At 28.6% G+C, this 19,273-nt stretch overlaps 1 protein-coding gene across 1 annotated transcript in view; it reads right to left on the reverse strand.

Annotated features, from left to right (window-relative positions):
- Positions 1–504: 504 nt before the first annotated feature.
- LOC129960766 (transient-receptor-potential-like protein) overlaps positions 505–19,273 on the reverse strand; it is a 45,500-nt gene continuing 26,731 nt past the window's right edge. The window contains exons 10-15 of the mRNA XM_056074393.1: positions 18,937–19,194; positions 12,328–12,523; positions 9,509–9,670; positions 7,806–7,847; positions 6,363–6,549; positions 505–1,792 (exon numbers count right to left, since the gene is read on the reverse strand). Coding sequence (XP_055930368.1) covers positions 630–1,792; positions 6,363–6,549; positions 7,806–7,847; positions 9,509–9,670; positions 12,328–12,523; positions 18,937–19,194 — 2,008 coding nt within the window. The 3' untranslated portion in view covers positions 505–629. The remainder of the gene's footprint in view (positions 1,793–6,362; positions 6,550–7,805; positions 7,848–9,508; positions 9,671–12,327; positions 12,524–18,936; positions 19,195–19,273) is intronic.

Below are 19,273 nucleotides of genomic sequence, written 5' to 3' on the forward strand. Positions count from 1 at the left end.
TTCTTGTACTCGTAAACGAATAGCTAAAAAATGCAACAAGTTAACTAAACGAAATTTGGTATGTGGTCTCACCACTAAAATTGTTGATTTGTCTGAAATTTTGAACTGAATCAATAAAAGGCATGAGGTCCAAAATGCTTACTCGCCCCCCCCCCCCTTTTTTTTTACTATACTACAAAGTAAAAAAAAAAAATTCACTGTATTCGGAGGTTTACGATAAAACTGAAGAAGAAACTCCTGCTGATTGTTAGATGCATGTGAAGAGGTGTTAGTTCTCTTTGTAAATTATATATATATTCCAAAATTTTATTCCTCGACAACTAGGTAATTTATCCGAAAATAAGGATGTTTTGTCTTTTCAGTGTTTTATTAAATATATGGTTGGATAATTGTATTTTTAATGTGACTTAGAAAAACCTGGGTAAATATTCTGATGTAATATTATGTAATATTGATTTTGCCAATGATGATCTAACGTTTTTTCTCTATTTTATTCACATAAGGCTTGAAAACTAAGTCATTTTATTTTCTATTTTCATCTACGTCTTTAGAAATACAAAGTCCATTTTGATTCAGCATTTGAGATTAGCAGGCAAAACCTAAGAATATCGAAATGTAAATTTTGCTTCTTAAAGCCATCCTTCTTTCTGTTTAAGAGTACTGGATGCGACTTCTGATTTCTTAACCTTGTTATCTTCACTGTCCATCTGATACTGACTGAAGTTTTTATTTCCTGATATCTCTGAATGCTGATTCTTCTCAATATGGATTTTGTCTTGTTTAACTTGTTCTAAGGGAATTTCTTTTGGTTCAGATTTAACCTGTCTGTTAATCGGAATCGGATCTAAATTATCTATTCGCACAGTCGTGCTACTCTCTGGCTGTTTTGTATTATCATTTTCTTTAAAATCAATTAGCTCGGTAGTATTTGGTTGTTCTCGTACAATCTCTACTGAGGTAGTTGATTCAATTCTTGATTTTGTCGGCTTTCTCTCTGGTGACGAAGTGACTGTTATTGTAGTATTCCTGTACATAACATTTTCTTTTTCGAGATGACTCTTTAATGTGTCATCAGAAATTTTCGGGATTTTACTTATCCCTTCTGAAGCTGTATTTTTTTTAGATAAAAGTGAAGGAGAACCGATTGGTACACTTTTTGCATCGGTGCTGGGAGAATCCTGCATTATATTTTCCTTGGGTTTTGGTGCTTTATATTTCCCTTCTTTTGGCTTTTGAATTGAATGCTTCATCAAAGCTTCTGGTGATAACTTTATCCCGCTTGTTAAACTGCTCTGTGATTCTGGTTTAGTTTGAGATGTTTCTTTAATTTGCAGTAAAGTCTTAGATTTAGAGACTGGTTGTGTTATCACAGCCAATCCTCGATTGTGCTGCCCTGAATTAATTAAATCTTCTTCAGGTATTTTGGGGTATAAATTACTTCCAGAATTCTGAAATTCTTCTTCTTTCAGTTCGATTTTCTGAAATTCTTTGTAATTTGGATCTGATAATTCTTCTTCTGTGTCATTTTCACTTCTTTGTCTTTTAAGGCTACCAAAGCGTCCGCTTTCGCCGTCTTTGTTTCCTATTATTTTCGATTTCTTGGCTGCTTGAATTAGATCTCTCCATCTTTGAGAACTACGAGTCTCGCTGCCAGATAGTCCAACTAATCTTGCTAGCATACTTTTATTGCTTGCTACCTCAGGTGCTGCCTCATCTGTACATACTTCCATTAATCCTATACTGAAGTCTTTTATAAGTCGGCGCTTTCTGATTTGTACTCTCTTGCCGGTTACTAAAAAAAAAAACAAAAAAAAAAACAATTTTTTTAACCGATTAGTAAAAAGCTACGGAGTTTTGAAATTTACATACAAAAGTAAATCAAATTTATTGGTTTTCATATACTGTGTGAGTTCATTTGGTTATTAAAAGAGTTGAGACTTCTGTGCTTTATTGATCTATATATTCTAAGTATGTGTAGTTTTATGTATATGTATCCTAAGATATTTTTAAAGAGCCGTTGTGTATTTTCAAATCTAGATGTTTACCTAGCAAACCAATTCTAAGAAATTTCATTGCTTAATTTTACATTTTTAATGGTGTTTGTTGTTTTTCAACGCATTAGATTTTCTTTATTTCTTTGTGTACTTCTCTAATGCGCTTGGCGAATAAGAATTCAAAACTATAAAGAAAAATAAAATTCTTAATGCTTTCATAATTGTTTTAAAAGGAATAATTGTAAGTGTCTTATATACTGATACATTCCCCTCCATTCATTTGGCTATCTCGGGTTTTTTAAATCCTTGCAATGTTTCCCCTCCACTTTCTTATAGAACACTGATTTTGTGCCAGTTTTGCAAACTACCGTTTTACTATCATAATCAAGATAGCTGCACACAAAAATCAAGTTAAAGTTTCCAACATTTTCATACTTTTAGATCATAGCACAATGGGAAAATATACACACGTTAAAGAAAAAGACACTATTCAAAGCTGTTCGAATCACAAAGAAATAAGTTATAACAGTAATCAGGCCCATTTGGTGCTAAAATTACGTTCTTCTTATGTTTTTCAGGTATACCCGATCGGATTATAATGGCATACTAAATAAAGCTAAAGTTAGATAATATTCGCCACTAAATATCTAATGGAATTACTTCTCATTATATAAGCTCATTGAACTCCAAAAAAGAAACAAAATCATTTGAATTTCCTAAAAATTTTAAATGTTTTTGCATATATAAATTTGTTGATATTCATAGTTTAAAATAAATAGTTGATATTCATAGTTTAAATAAAGTGCTATCCAATAATCTGGCTCTCTTCGTATAATTTCAAAGAGAGATTTTCAATTAAAAAAATAAATTAGGTTATTTTTTTTTTTTTTTTGGTCAAATAGGATGAAGAGTAAAAATGGATTTCCTGAAAATAATTCTTTAATTCCAATGAATATAAATTTTTGAATCCATGCTGTAATATTCTTTGATAAATAAGGCACTTCCTGTGAAAGCATACCATCAATTAAAATCTTCGACATATTTTTAAATTAAAAAGAATTCAAAATCAAAAGTCATCTTAATTTTTATATTATAAATAACTAACTATATAATAACAAATTAAATTTATATTTTCAGATTTTTTTTTATTATTTTCAAAATATGATCTTGAACTGGATATTAGATTTTTATGATTATAATCAAAGATTAACTTTTCAACAAATTAGAGAAGACTTCTAACTTATGGTTTATAGCAAATATTTCTTTATTCTAGTTTCATTGTGCAATATTTAACTGAAACCTTTTTGTTTAAAGAATTCCTTTAAAAATGCCATGATAATAGAATATTATTTAAGAATAGATCTTTGATTTTTATTGTAAACTATACATGATCCACTATTTTAGTAATAGTGTTTTGCAGCATTTGAAGTAAATCAATAAAAAATTAAGGCAAATTGCAGAACAAAATGAAATTAACAAAGTTAATTTATTGTAGTGATTATAAAATCTGTATATCAAAACGATGTAGATACTGCATACTTGATGATAAATTAGAGAATTATTTAACGCAATGCTGTAATTTTAGCAGTAACGTCGAGAAAGTAATGTAACCCAAATGAATAAATCTAAAAAAAGTACTATTATATTATTAGAGTTGAAATAATACTGAATTTTTTAAAAATTTGTTCCTAATTAACTCATTAGCAAAGAGGTAATTTTGTCTTGAAAAGTTCTAAAAGCTATTGTAGGAATTCTGCGTCGGATAGCATGACACTGCTATGAACAGAATACATTCAATTAAATAACATTGTTATATCTAAGGTAACTAAAGAATTTTCTTGAGAAAAATCCGGAGAAAAATTTACATTTTTATTTTATTTTTAGTTAATTTATAAACAGTTATAATAGTTCTTTTGAAGCATTGCTTGTAACTTTTTTTAATATAATTTTAAACTTTATTAGATTATTTTTATGAAATATCAAAAAAAAAAAAAAAAAAACTCGCCAGTTTTTAAATTGTTAAGAAATAATTTTTTTAATATGTTAGAATTATTACATTATTTACAATTGAAAAATGATCAATTTTTAACTTTCCTTTGCCACTAATAAACTAATTAGATGTTTATAATGTTTTGTTGGTCGCATTTTCCGTATAAAATCCTTAAAAGACAACGTAGTTAGTTACTTTGATTAGCTACTAAAATTAGAAATTACTATCTCAGTAAAAATATATCTAAATTGTTTAAATGAAAAAAAAAAAATTATTATATGTGTTAAATATGAAGTGCGCATGCAACCTAGTGCCCCTACAATAGTGATTGTGGAATATTAAAGATTAAATTCCTACACTCGCATTTCACAATCCACACATTTTTTTTTAAGCGAATTCTATTCAGAGGTCTTCTAAAGCCTTTTAAATGACAATATTTTAGGTATCTGAAAAATGTAATTTATTATGATTGGTTCGACCAGATCAATCAAGACCTATATTTTTTGAATTTCAGTTGAATTTTTAGTTTCCTTTAAAAAGTTTTGTAGTAGAGTTTGTTCTTTAAAGTGTTAAATAGCAGAAAGGGGCAGGGGTGTAGATACCGACGCCCGGTTTATGGAAATTAAATATTAGTGCGTTTGGGCCATGTTGTTAAAATGTAACCAGATGGAAGAGAGCAAAATTCGTATCGTGTTCCGGGCATCATTTAATTTAGCTAAACCCCTAATTATAATGTGGAGAGGAAGAGAGCGAAAAGCATATTGTGCCTCAATTGTCTCTTACCCTTGTTATGCTATTGCTTTATGGTCTAATTTTTCAAAAAGTATTTCTTTTGTACGTGATTGAAACTTCTAAATGATTTAAGTGGAAAGAAAAAAAAAATTATTTTCAACAAACTGTGGCCCCCCCCATAGTAAGAATGCAGAGGAATAGGACTATTCATTATGGTATGAAGATTTAAATATTATATTTTGTTTTTCTCATTCTTACTTTATCGTATTTTTGTACTTAGAATCAAATTAACTCTCATTTTGAAACTAATAGTTCTCTAGAATATAATAATTAATTATCCAAAAATTTTACGAGGAAAAAGCAAATAACTTTTTTTTTAAAAAAAATTCTATTATAAAGCTATTTTGGAAGTACTTGTATAACAAAAAATATTTATTTAACGAATTAGAGATATGAAGTTAAAATTGTTTAATTCAAAATACTAAAGTAAATATTTACAAAGTTAACCCTTTGAAGGGCATTATGTCAAAAAGAATTTTTATTTTCGAAACATTTAACTAAATTTGCTTATCTTAAGTCACAAATATATAATTTGCAGCTAAAAGAATTTGCAGTCACAGGGGGCTTGGGGGTAGGTGTAATACTGAGGCTGACACCGCGCGTCTAGCAACGTGTCTTGGCGCTACTCTACGAATCCGATGTTTTAATTCAAAGGATATTTTATAGCATAAATATACAATAAATTGGTGTTTTATGTACATGCAATAACTTTCTTTTACCTTGCACAAAATCCACATTTTATATTATTTATTTATTTCATTCAAATTTGCCTTTTCCCTAAGTAATATGTATATATAATTGTATGAAAGCAGTTTCTTTATAATATAATAATAAAAGCATTTAATATACATTTTTAGCAATGCAGAAAAAAAAAATTACACACTTTTTTCCCTTTTTCAACGTTTTTGGAGTTACAATGAATTAAAATGTTATTTACAGTGAAATTTCTAGAAGCAATTAGTGAGGCCTTTTTGATGCATATATAGCCCTATTTTACAGGTTTAAAATTTGAATGTTGTTGTTCAGAGATTAACATTTGTACTACAAAATGAAATCGTTTTTATGTCATTTTACTGAAAAATGACTAATGCCGATCCATACAAAATAAACAGCTAAACGGACAGTGTCAGCTTCAGTATGTTACATATTCAACCAGTTATTTGAAGGCATTTTTAATAAATATCCTTTTACAGACTTGATATTTTTACCATGAAAGACAGACCCGAAAAAAAGTATTTTGAATGGGAAAATAAAGTTTATTGGGATAAAATTACTTTTATTTTCTTTATATGAAGTATAGTTCAACTATTAATTTTTTTTAGTAAAATAGGATGCTTTCAAATCATGGTGCTGCCATCTGTTGGTATTATAAAGACTTAAAGAACGCTAGGAAATTTTATATTTTTATAGAAATAAGATTGGCACAATAATAAGCTAAAGAAATGCCACCAGTGTCGCTATAGGAGCTTATTTTTGAACCGATACTAAGAAATTTTTTATTATTATCATTTTTCGACAATGTCTGATTCTTCTGAAATGAATATAGATATATATTTTTCAGTTAATGAAAAATGAAATCGTCTTACCATCTATTTTTTCTTTTTCTATGTCTCTGATATTCATACCATTACTTTTCAGCACTCGCATGAGATCATGACGGAAGGTGTATACGTCTTGCCGCAATTCATTGATATTGTCTTCTGTAACTGGGTGGCTTTCAGTTTCTTTCTGCTGAGCGGTTACATATCTCCATACTAAATTACACATCACACTCTAAAAGAATAATATAAAATTAAAAAAAAGTTTTCTTCATTTTAAATTACCTTTATTTTAAGGATGTGATCCTTCTTTATAACTATTTCAGGAATGATGTCTGCATTTACATATGTAAGTACAAAATTATCAGCCTTTAAGGCAAAAAATTAATTCTTTTGTGTAATTTGTTTGCTGAGCAATCATGCATACAGTTAGTAATACTGTAATCACATGAGCGAAGTCTGATTGTGATAGAGCTTTTCTTCAACAGAAACTGAAACTATCTTTGCATGACCCAACAAGAAGGATCAATGAGTATCATCCTTTCTTTTGGTTGAAATATGTTGCAGAAGTTGAATTTAATCGTAATTGTTTTTATACAATAAGAGTACAATGTTCTACCTTAGAGATTCAATTTCTCAAGGATGGGCATATTACGCGACGTTGTTTTGTTAGGAATAGAACGTGCAGGATACGGTATGTCGGATGTGCATGGACTGCACAAGCTGCTCAACCACTAAGCTAATTGCATCGCAAAAGTAGAGAGATATCGAGAACTGATGTCTTATCCAACCTTCATCTTTGTTTACCAACTGTTCAAAAGTGAAGTGCGGATAATTTTTGATTTGCCCTTGTAGAGATCATGTTAGATATATTAATAATATTTCCTTTTATTTGAAGTGTGAAAAAAATTGATATATTATTGTTAAATTTTGAAGTTGCATGGTTGTGTCATACATTTTTGAGCTGTCTTCAAAATATACAACTAATATATGATTGAAAATTTTTATAGCATAAGATATGATTATTTTTATAGCATAAGATTAATAATACATATATAATAAAAACTTATTTAAAAGTTTATTAAAAAGACTTCATGGCACTACAGATTCTTTGAGAATAATATTTCAGAAACAAGAAATGATTAAAAATTTCCTTTTAAGGCAAAATTAATGCTTAAAAGTTTTATCTCTAGTCGTTTATCATTTTCACAATATTTTTTTCCACATATTAAGTCTAATGATCTGATAAAATATGTGAAGGATTTGTTTGATTGAGAATTTTGTGTTCAGAAATCTGAATTTTGAAATAGCCAATAACTATTAAGTTACGTTATAAAATCTCTCTTTCAAAATTCTGGTGAAGCAATTCAATCTTTTTACTTTTTGCAGGAAAAATTCGTGCATTCCCTTAAGATAGGATTGAAGGAGTTCTAAACAGAATTTTAGGCATTTACTTAACTAAGCTTGAAGAATTAGTTACTTTTATATTACCTGATAAATAGAATCTCTTTCTTTCATCTTTGTCTCTTTCCTCTGCAAATAAATAAATAAAAATAAATTGAAAATTTAATAATGGCGTGTTTTATGCATATCAAGTATAAGATTCAACAATTAAGAAACATTAGAATGAAAATTTTCAAAATTATTTCATATAAGACCATTATGAATTTCACCAGGAGAATTCGTGTGCGAAGATTTTATTAACAGAACAACTTTAAATCAGTATTATTTTTAAAAAATGATAGTAATCAATGTTAATGATAAGAAATTCAAAAATGGAAACTAATTATTTGGCTTTCATTCTCTACGCTACTATTTAACCATTATGGGTGTTATGGACATGTCTGAAAACATAAAAACGAACCTTTCCTTGAAAATAATTAACAGTTGATAAAAATCAAAATAAAATTGGCTTGAAACAAAGGAATTCACATTATTTTCCCAGTGGCGTTTTATAAGTATCCGCAATACTGTTTTAATGATGTCATGATGATTATTTGTTTTATGTTTCAGAAATTTTACTTACTTTTTTTTATTTTAGCTATTTATTTAAACATAAATAACAGGAAAAAAAAAATTAAAGTTTATCTTGATTAAGTATGGTATTGGAAGCTATAGAAGGAAAATTTCAGATATAAAATAGTAGTAGCTGACGATGAGAAACTGAATAAATGAAATTATGTTTATTTATACGTGTATTTTTTCTTTTTTTTTTTTTTTTGTCCCATCAAAATAAAAATCAATTAAATCATGTAGAATTTTATGGCAAATCAAATGACCACGTTTCATATCGAAATTGAAATAAAATGATGTAACTATTTTTTCGCTAGTTTTTAAATTAAGGGGGAGGGGAGAAATATAATTTTTGTTGAACGTCCACCTCTTTGCCCTTGCATTCCACTAAAATTATAGCCACATTCGGCCACAGTTCTGTCAAAAGTGTTTTTGAACTTGTATTCTGATAAAGATGCACTCTCAGTTATACCTGATTAGCATTCTAGACATTGAAAAACTAGAAAATGCCAGGTATTGAAGAAAAAAATACTAAAGAATGTCAGGTATTTAATACTCTTTTTTTGTTTTGTAATACAGGCATATAAGTTTTTTTTTAGACGTAAGGGATGATTAACTTTTGGCGGTACTTCACATTTTTGTCCCAAAAAAAGTTGAATTTATATCTTAAAATTTCATTTGAATTCGGTTTGACTGAATGATGATTAACGATAGATTTATAATTTTAATTTACAATATGGGCATTCAGATTAGATTTTGTTATTAGAATATTAAATAGATATTGACTAAAACCTTGCGAAACTAACAACCGAAAAATAATTACAATAAGAAAGTAAGACAAATCAAATGAAAAACATAAAGAAGCTTAAAAAATTAATTTTAATTAAAATAAGATAAATTTAATTAATCGAAACTTCATTTTAGATGAAATGTTAAGAATGTTAAAATTCTAATTCAAAAAATACAATTTCTTCTAAAGAATATAGACGGTTAATTTTGACTAATTTTTATCAGTAGTCTCCCCGCCAGGCAACAAGAACTTAAATTTAAAATAATAGAAAAGCAGCTAAGCTATTTACTAGATTAAAATAAAAAATTATGAGATATATTTTGCCATCATAAGTTTTGTTTCTTTTTGCTCATGAAATTTAATATTTGGTTGTAAATAAAAAAAGATTTACCTTGAAAGACATGTCTTTAAAGGAGTCTTTCTTCCCAAAATGTCTGATCAGATGTTTGAAAGTGGGGAAGATGTTAAATGGTGGTGGCACTGTGCCTCCTTCTTCGAAGTAGTTCATAAAAAGCGTAGTACGAGCGAATTTCCATTCAACATCCGCTCTTTCCTGCGAAATATAAAAAATGTTAGTTGAACAGAATTTGCACATAAAATTTCTAACACATTTGCTCCATTAAGACAAAAAATTTTAATGAACTTCCTTTTCATGGCTCAAAAACAAAAAAGGACAGGTATTAGAAAACATGAATAGATTCATTTTTGTGCTATTGATACAGTATATTAATATAGTGAAGCTTCAACTCTAAAGTGTTGCTTAACTTTGAAACCTTTGATTATTAGTTCATTGTTTTTGGCTTGATCCCGATTCATTTCAATGCTATATAAATATTTATATCAGTGCAGATATTCGATTGCGTGTCACTTACTCTGAACTTCCGATATACCGAGGTTTCCTTTTTTGAGCTCAAATAAAAACTATTGCATTTTCTTTTTTTCAGTAAGAAATAGTCAAGGGCCAAGTTTTAAAGGCGTTCCTAAAAGGCTCTACTAAAGAGATGCTACGGTATGTATTATAATTATTTCTGTATAATACCGGAAAAAATATATGTTATTAAATGAAAGCATTAGGATAACCGTGGAAAATTTGATTCCTCTATAAAATAATAGTGAATATGTTCACACTGCTATAAAGTGAAATTCATTGGCATCTCTAAAATCACAAAACATATAGATTAAAAATATGAGCTTCCTAATTTGAAAGAAGTAAAACGATGGAGGGTAGAAAATCTCAATGGGAAATTTCAGGCATATTATTCATGTTATGTTCGTAATTCTGCGATTCGTTGTAATGTAAGATATAACAAGATTGCTGGTTACACGAAGCATCTGGATATTCCCTTCGTATTTTTTAAAGTATGGATAAAAGTATTTTAAAAACCACGTTTGGTAGCATTGAATATCTTCCATCCCAAACAATAGACAGATCGCCAGTCGCACCACAGGAACTGAAAAAGCTGCTCATAAAAGGAAGAAATCTTGCTGTTTATAACTTCAGATAATACCCGATTCAAGCTATTTTGTTGAATATAATTTTACAAAATTATTATTATTATCGATTAAATTTATTATTATTTTACCTTTTTATTTTTGTTACTAAATATAATAAAGCAATAAAGGATGCCAACTTGTTCCATGCCCAAAACTAATTTAGAAATCTGGTTGATAGGCACAGAGAACTAGGAGCAGTTAATGCCGTCTCCAAAATCAATGAACAATGAGGTTTCTGATTTACAATTATTATAAAAATTCTTTGAATTAAGTTGAATTTTCTGAATAGTGTTTAGGTTTAATTTGTTTAGTTGTTGCTGCTGCTCAGCGTCCTAAAGTTATATTTTTAATCATTACGAATTATGCTTAAATTATAACACATTTTTCTTTTGTAGGAAACTTAAATTCATTTTATTCCAGCTAAATAATTTGCAACGATCATCTTGTTTTTTAACATAGTTTGAAAACTATCTTAAAGATTTTGATAAAAAGGAACAGTTTTTATTTGAATATTTAGTTAACATTTACCGAAAACTGCAAATTAATTGCATTTGTCAGTTAAAATAATTTGGTTTTAGAGTTTTTAGTCAATAAATAATGCCATTTTTCCATAAATGCGTAATTAATTTACAATTTACCAAAAAATTATTATATTTCTTGTTGTTTCACATGTATATGACATTCGTGCGTTTATTTGAGCACACATACAATATAGTTGAAAATAATTATACAAGATAATATGTATAATTGTCTGATTATAAGTCAGTTGAGAGTATTTGAGAATGAAGCCGTTAAATATTGAATTGACAATATTAACGAAATATTCGCTATGGATTCCAAAGTATTTTGGAGATTTACCAAGTTAATTCATCTGGAGTTGTTAAATTTGGATTTTTATGAAGACTAGCCTCTATAAGCTGTGAAATACCCGTTTTATTTAAATTTCTCAAGATGGCGAAAAGAAAATGTTGAAAAATATCAGTGTATCTTTGGAGAAGTGAAGGTCCCTATTTGCCAGATGGGCGAATTTGGATAAGGCTTAACTGAAAACTTTAGACAATTCAGCATTCTACTCATTATCGCTAGAGCTTAGTACTGGACCATTTTAATTTGAGTAAAACTGATCTATCTTGATATAGAAAATGTTGAAAAAATTCTGATAATTTTCACTTTTGAAAAATGAGACACTATTATGAGATAAATTTATCGAAGATTCCTGGATTGCCTTCTCAAAAGCACGTAATTTCACTAGAATTTTGGACTAACAAACAAATGAATAAAATTCTGTCGGATCCGGATATATTTATCCATATAGTGAATGTACAGTACAATTGAAATTCATTCTAAAGAATGTGTGTAATTATAATTTAAAATAAAATTTGGAAAGTATTTTAAATGACTGTTTTGAAATTTTGAAAAATTGTGGGCTGGAATAGAAAAATTATTCTTCAGCCTTGGTTAGTGATTTATTTTGCACCAGCCGATTGGTTTAGTGAGTTATACAATCTAGATGTGCATATAGAGAATCTAAACAGCAATTTAATTGTAATTCTTTTCCAATTTTGTACTGAAGACTTTCCGAATTCCTCAGGTTTATCTAAATGTCAAAGAAGAGTGTATTTAGTTCTATGAAAAACTAAACTTCTCTTGATTTCTGTTCCAAAAGTAATTTTCAAAGGTATATGCATTTCAGTTTTCATAACAATAAAAACTTACCGATATAACGTTATAAGAGTTACTCATCATAGCAATGAGGAGGTTTAACAACACCACCACGTTGATAACGGAGTATGATCCAAACATGAGAAGACCCCAGAACCGAGTGTAGGTCTTAATTCCGGTAAGTTCAAAATTACTTATATCAACGAGGCCAAAGCTAGCCCAGAAGAGCGTTTGAGATGATTCGAAAAGGCTGAAAATGAAAGACATTTATTTTAAAGTAGGCACCACTTTCATCACTTCGAAAATGAAACTTCTCAAAATTATTAGTTCTACACTGAGCATTAAGGGTTTTCAGCCAGAATTGATTTAATATTTTCAAATAAATTACTATGGATTAAAAAAATTTGAAAGCATCTAAAACCCAAATTATATTTATTATAGTATTAAATCGTATTACTTCTGTAGATTATATTTGGAATCTTGTCAAAATAGAAAGACTTGTTTAAATTTGCTTAGAAAAGAAACACTACGCTAAATACTGTGAAATGTTATTTCAAAAAATGACCACATTTTATTTATAATTTGCATACAATTTTATATATTTTAGAAAGAAGCTAGTGTATATTTATGATAAATAGGGAAATTTGTGAGAAATACATTGGTACAAATCTACCGATTTTAAGTGAATTGAAAACTATACTTTATCAGAAATACATAGTTCTCCATTCGTTTAAATGTTTGATTACTTTGAATAACATTTTTTTAAACTTTATTTTTTTGTCTAAGAAAAAGTTTGGAAGAAAACTACTCTGTTTGTTTTTATTTTCGTCTAATTCTATTTATATTAAATTTCTGTAAGTATATATACAAATTTATATAAAACAAGAAATATACATAAGTTTTGTACAACATGTCCTAAAAATGAAATGTGGAGACGCCATTGCAAAAGTAATAGAGACGAATTTGTCACATGGAAAAAATTTCAGAAATACCTAGAAATAATTCACAGAATTTTTCCAAGCAATAGCAAGTATCAATGTCAGAATTATTCAAAATACCACGCCCAAACTGTTAAGGAAAAAAAAAAAAAAAAAAAAAAACAGATGGAAAACGTTGTAGTTAAATTTCAGCGTTAGTCATTTAAAGTTCCGACTGCTAGCAGAGAACATTTTACAGTTTACAGGAATTCTGATACGGCAGATGAACAACTTTGCCGCAAGAACTCCAGTGCAAGTGTCAGCAAATAAGCGGGTACATTCAAAAGAGTTCGCCAATTCATGCGCCGCTGGCATGGTGCGCGCATAACTGAATGGAGAGAACTCTGAAGAGTTTAATATTTGACTTTTAATAGTTTAATTGGACTATTGTATGCAATGGCAGCGTAAAGCATCGCCAAATAAAGAGTTTTCCTACGTTTTCCCAAATAATTTCTGTATGTTTTTGAACTTTCTGCTTCCCTTTATGCACTTTAAATAGCTTTATATAATAAATGAATAAACTATTTTTTCGAATGATACCTATAGTAAAAAGTAGCGTGAAAGGTATTTCATCATTTTATTGGTAAAATATTTTTATTTTCACCATTCAATTTGTAATTTTGAACTTTTATTTGTAATTTATGATGAGTTTATTTACACAGTCTTTTAAAAGGGATTATGGGAAAGGAAGATTTGGTGCCTTGACACTTATTAGGTTCGAAAAGAAATAGATGGGCAACTTATTTCTTATTCTGGACTTGCAACCTGACAGTCCTGAGGCAAACTATTTCGGAACTAAACCATTTTCATCATTATTTAATATAATCAATAATTCATCATATTTATGATATCAATTGTATCTAAAAGGTAATATCAACCTTTTTCTCCTTTATTGATGCCTGCTTTAGATGGTCATTAGACCTTGAAAGACGTTTAAATGGAAAATATAGTGAAGGCAAAAAGCGTGTACATAATTGCGAGAAGAATCGCTGTTCGAGAATCGAAGGCAAAAAACGTGTACATAATCGCAATTCGAGAATCAATGGATTCTCTAACAGCGATTTTTAAGTTTGGACACGACTATTTGGTTCAATTTTATCGAAATACCATCTGTTTTTTGCTGGGCACAGAAGAATTCACAGTTCAGGTTTAGACGAGTTCGCATGTAATTTATTGTTTCACGCGAACCTCCTACAAATCTACGAGATCAGATCTGCACATTTAGGTGCATTCTATTTTGTGCTTTCTTATTTTATTACTTCGTTTTTTATTTAATTATCCATGTATTGCTTTATTAATAAAAATACAATTTAACGTGAATTCCGTTTATTTTTATCATTACGAATAATTGTATTAGTTTTATACAGCTAATTTGTTATTGTTACTCAATTTAATTTTATATACACGACTTTTTGCTTTTAGTAACCAACTGTTTATCCGAATTATTTTCTTTCCTGGCTGTTAAATCATTCATTAGGATTGTATAAGCATTTAAAATATGAATTTAATGAAAATTATAATTTATGAGAAAAGGAATTACTATTTTCTACATCTACTTTTAGAATAAGACATTCTAAAGTTAAATGTTTTGAACTAAATGTCAGTGCTTGGCCAAATTTAATAGCAAAAAATTAACAGATGAGAGAAAGTTGCAAAACATCTGCATCACTAAATATATCGAATTAAAGAAAAATATAATGTTTTGTAAAGCTAAGCGAAATAATCTGAAAAAGGAGCAAGATTTCTAAAAATAATATCAAGAAAGATATTGAAAAACACCATTTAAAAAATTGTTAAAGTTTTCTAAATAGTAATTTTTTTTCCTGAAAAGAAGAGAAAATCGAATTGTAGTAAATGTAAAATTAAAATGAGGCTAAAAATCTGTAATTAGACAGAAAAGCAAAAAGTAAATCACCTATTTATATTTTACTTAGTACCTATAATCTCATTATAAAAAGGATAATTTTGAAGTTTATATGAAAATATATTTCAATATACGAAAGTTATCTAATAAATTAAAAAATCACTTCATTTGTTGAATTTGAGCTGAAAAATATATTTTAAAAAGTGTATATTTTTAAACTACGGGTAAGTGAAAACATGCACTGGAGTCGAAGTATCAAATAAGTAAACTTTCTAAACCGTTGTTTTAACAACAGGAAAAGATAATGCGATTAAATGATTTGATGAAATTATGAAATTAGTTTGGATTTCATTATAACACTGAAAAGCACTGTAGCAAATTTCTTTCAAAAATATTCTGAAAAATTCGTTAAAATGATAGAAAAAAAAAACTTGCACAACAATTAAACTGATATTATCAAGAAGCTAATTTTAAGATTTTCAAAATAGTCTGAAAGTAATTTTTGTGCGATAATACTTTCAGAAGATATCGTAATCGTAATCGAATGATTTTCTTGAAGGGAAGCCATCCGCAAAAGCGACGAGCGATCGATCGATGGCTGCGGAAATAAATTCTTAGAACTACACGTGGCGGAGGTCATGCTCGTGGCGGAGGTCACGCTCGTGGGCGGATCGCGGATCGATAGCTTGGCGCGTGTGTTTACGTGTTTTAAAATCTCGCCCTAATGAGTGTGGTGAGACTTTGAAGAAGGGAAATGATTTTTGATGTTTGGTTTAAGGCTTATTATTTGGAAATTATGCCAGACTTGATTGGATAAAGTGAATCATTTGATAGAGAGTTCAACATCTGTAATGTTATAGTTGATAGGTCTACATATTTATCTAAACATTTAAATATATTTACTTTACAATTAATTATTCCTCTTGGCAATTAATAAAGCATATAATTACAAAAGATAATAGTTTAATTAGTAAAGCATATAATTACAAAAGATAATAGTTTAATTAAGTTACTGAAATGATTTACACTGGATTGAGACATGAAATTCATGAAATTTCATGAAATTTCATTTCATGAAATTTCGAGGCCTATATGAAAACATACATTTAGTATATCTTAATTATATTGCAGTTTTAAATCATTATCATCTTTACAGCGTTATAAACTGACTATATATGCATACACACAAATTCATATTATTAAATCTACGAAATTAAATTTCTAAGAATTATGAAAATTGAAACCAAATTCATTCGCGAAATCGGCACTTTTGAGTTTCACTTGAAAGCTTATCTTTAAATTAGCATAAGCAAATTTCTATATTTTCAACATATATATTTATGAATATAGAATAAAAGCTTGTAGTTAAAATTTCCGTAAAAAAATACTTTTTTTCTCGAAGGCATCCTCAAAGCCTCCCGTTACGTATATTCAGGGGCGAATTTATGCAACTTACATTAAGAGGGCCTTCTATAAATAACTGGTTAATATAGTTTCATATTTCCACACATTTCAATTAATCAATATGATAATGATTAGCTTAATTTATTATTTTATTTCAGAATTTTCCGAAATTGTGCATTTTTATTTACTTTTTAAAATGTATATCACTGAAAAAACGGTTAACGTGACGAAATTTTTGAAAAATTAACCATAACTATAGTTAATGATTTTCTTACTATAAGAAATCATTTAATTATTATGATAGAGTATAAAGAGCTTCAAATAAATATAACTTTCAAAATTATTACTTTACAGCTTGATAAGTAGAATATAGAATAAGCAATTATATGAATAGTTAATGTTCTAACAAATTATAAGTAATTAAATAAATAAAACTTTGTGGTAAATTCTGGGTTATTTCATAAAGAATTGTGAAATTATTTTTTTTTATCAGAATAGAATGTTTAAAATTTCGACATTACAAAATTATCCAGAAAGGTGAATTTTTACTATTTAAAATATCACAAAGCGTTTGTTTGTAAAATGATGAAATCTACAAATTTTCATCAAAATAAAAAACTTCAGACGTTTTGAGTCAAAGCAAAATATATCGCATATTTATAATTAAAACCTTTCCGTCATTGGGCAACTAAAAAGAAGTACAAATTCGTTATTAGGAACTAAAAACCTTGTCTACGTATTTTTAAGGAATTTATTATTTACATATTTATATTTATTATTTACGAAGTAAATTTTTTAGGGGTCCCCCCCCCTAATTTTGAGTCCGTCGCACGAACTGAAGATTCAAGTTATACTTTTTAATTCAATATTTTTCTGTTGATTTACCTGCGAAGACGCAATTTTTGAGCTGTATTATAATTCGCTACTCGAAAAATTATCTTTTTCGCTCACTTCTAGTGAACACTCCCTCGACTCGGGCGTAAAATCAACAGGTTTATCCAACCCCGCCATTTTCTAACCAAGGAGGCTCTTCCTAGCGTTGTCATAGTAACGATGAATCACTCCTGCTCATGATGTACTTGTTGCTTGCCGCCGAGATCTTCTCGCACTTTTTCTCAGAGCATTCAAAAATCAATATCTGACTGCATTCAATTGCGGATTTTGAAATTGTGTGGCTCTAAGCAGTGCACTTATAAGGTCCTTGTTTTAATAGACTGTAAATTTCGTTTAACATTTCAAAACGCTTTTAACATGTTAAGGATTTATTTTAGATTTCTTTTTATATTATTAACTTTTTAAAAAAAATATTTGTTTCTATTTACATTCAAGTATTATGACCCCCAGACTGTCCGACATCCGCGTTTGTACAGAATATTACTGAAGCAAACACCTGATGTTTATAACTATTCTAATAACTAAGAGAACTAAAGAAACGTATAGGAATCTGACCAATTATCTATACATATAAAATTGAATGTTCGTTTATTTGTCTGTTCATTTGAATTGTATTGGATTCCACATCCTTTGATAGAATTGAATGAAATTTGGTACACGTAATTTATAGCACCTAGAAGAATTAATTTCGCTTTTAAAAATTGTTACGTACTCGTTAAAGGGAGTTGAAATGGAATAGAATGATCTTAAGTTTTTTCTATACTATTTTAAAATTTTAAAATATTAGTTTATCAGTGACAGAAATTTCATTTCTGTTGGATAATTTCTCAAAATTTTCTTAATTTTTCAAAATTAATTTAAACACAATTTGCAATATTTCAATGAAAAAAAAAAAGAAAAAAAAAAGAAAGAAATTGTTAAATTTACATATATGTGTAAAATGGCGAGACAATATTTTTTATCCGAAATCTTTGATATTTATTAACTAGTTTTCCAATTCGGGTTGAGGATTCTAAAACATTTTATCAGGTTGAACATAAGAATTGGAAAACTGTATGACATAAAGCGTAGCAGTGGGTACAGCGGCTGGTATTTAATAAAGCGGCTGGTTAATATTTTAATATCTTATAATTCATAGAGGAAATATAGAAACTTATTTATTTGGCGATTAGGAAAACAAAATTTTTTAATCGACCTATTTTTGGTCCGCTTCTCAGCTTAATGGCACTAGACAGCTGCCTAGTCGGAAATCCACCATTGTGCATATTCTTAAGAAATTCAACAAAAGGCATTGTCAAGATTTTCCGCTTCTATGATAAAGAACATGAAAACTCTCTTATTTCCCGAGAGTTCCAAAGGAAGAAAGGAAGGTATTTTGGATATCTTCAGGAAGTTTTGCACTATATGAAGTGTTACGGTACTCATGCCAGCGGAACTCACAATTTATCGATATATCAAATTAAACTTTTCTTACAAGTCTGGTTTTTACCTTTTGGAGCATATTCTTTCACTGAAAATACTCACTTTGAAAATCTCCTCCAAGCTAAACAAGAGTCTCTTTGTTGAGTCCAGTTTTCAGTGCCTCCTGGTCCACTGTAGCATTGCTGTCTCTCCATGTCAGCGTAATACCACAAAAGTTGATTTAATCCACAAGCAAAAGCAAATAATACGAGAGCGTAAATAAAAAAGAATTTGATAATATCAATAACCATTCTCCCTAGAGATATTTGCAGTGGCCCTAGGTATGGATTAATAGAAAATATATGAACCAATTTTAAGGCCCTAAAAAAAGAAGAAAAATATACATTCATACATTCAATATTTTCAAATAAATATTTATATCATATTTTTGTAAAATTTC

This window comes from Argiope bruennichi, chromosome X2 (genome assembly GCF_947563725.1).
Source record: "Argiope bruennichi chromosome X2, qqArgBrue1.1, whole genome shotgun sequence".
In the NCBI taxonomy this organism is placed as follows: Eukaryota; Metazoa; Arthropoda; class Arachnida; order Araneae; family Araneidae; genus Argiope; species Argiope bruennichi.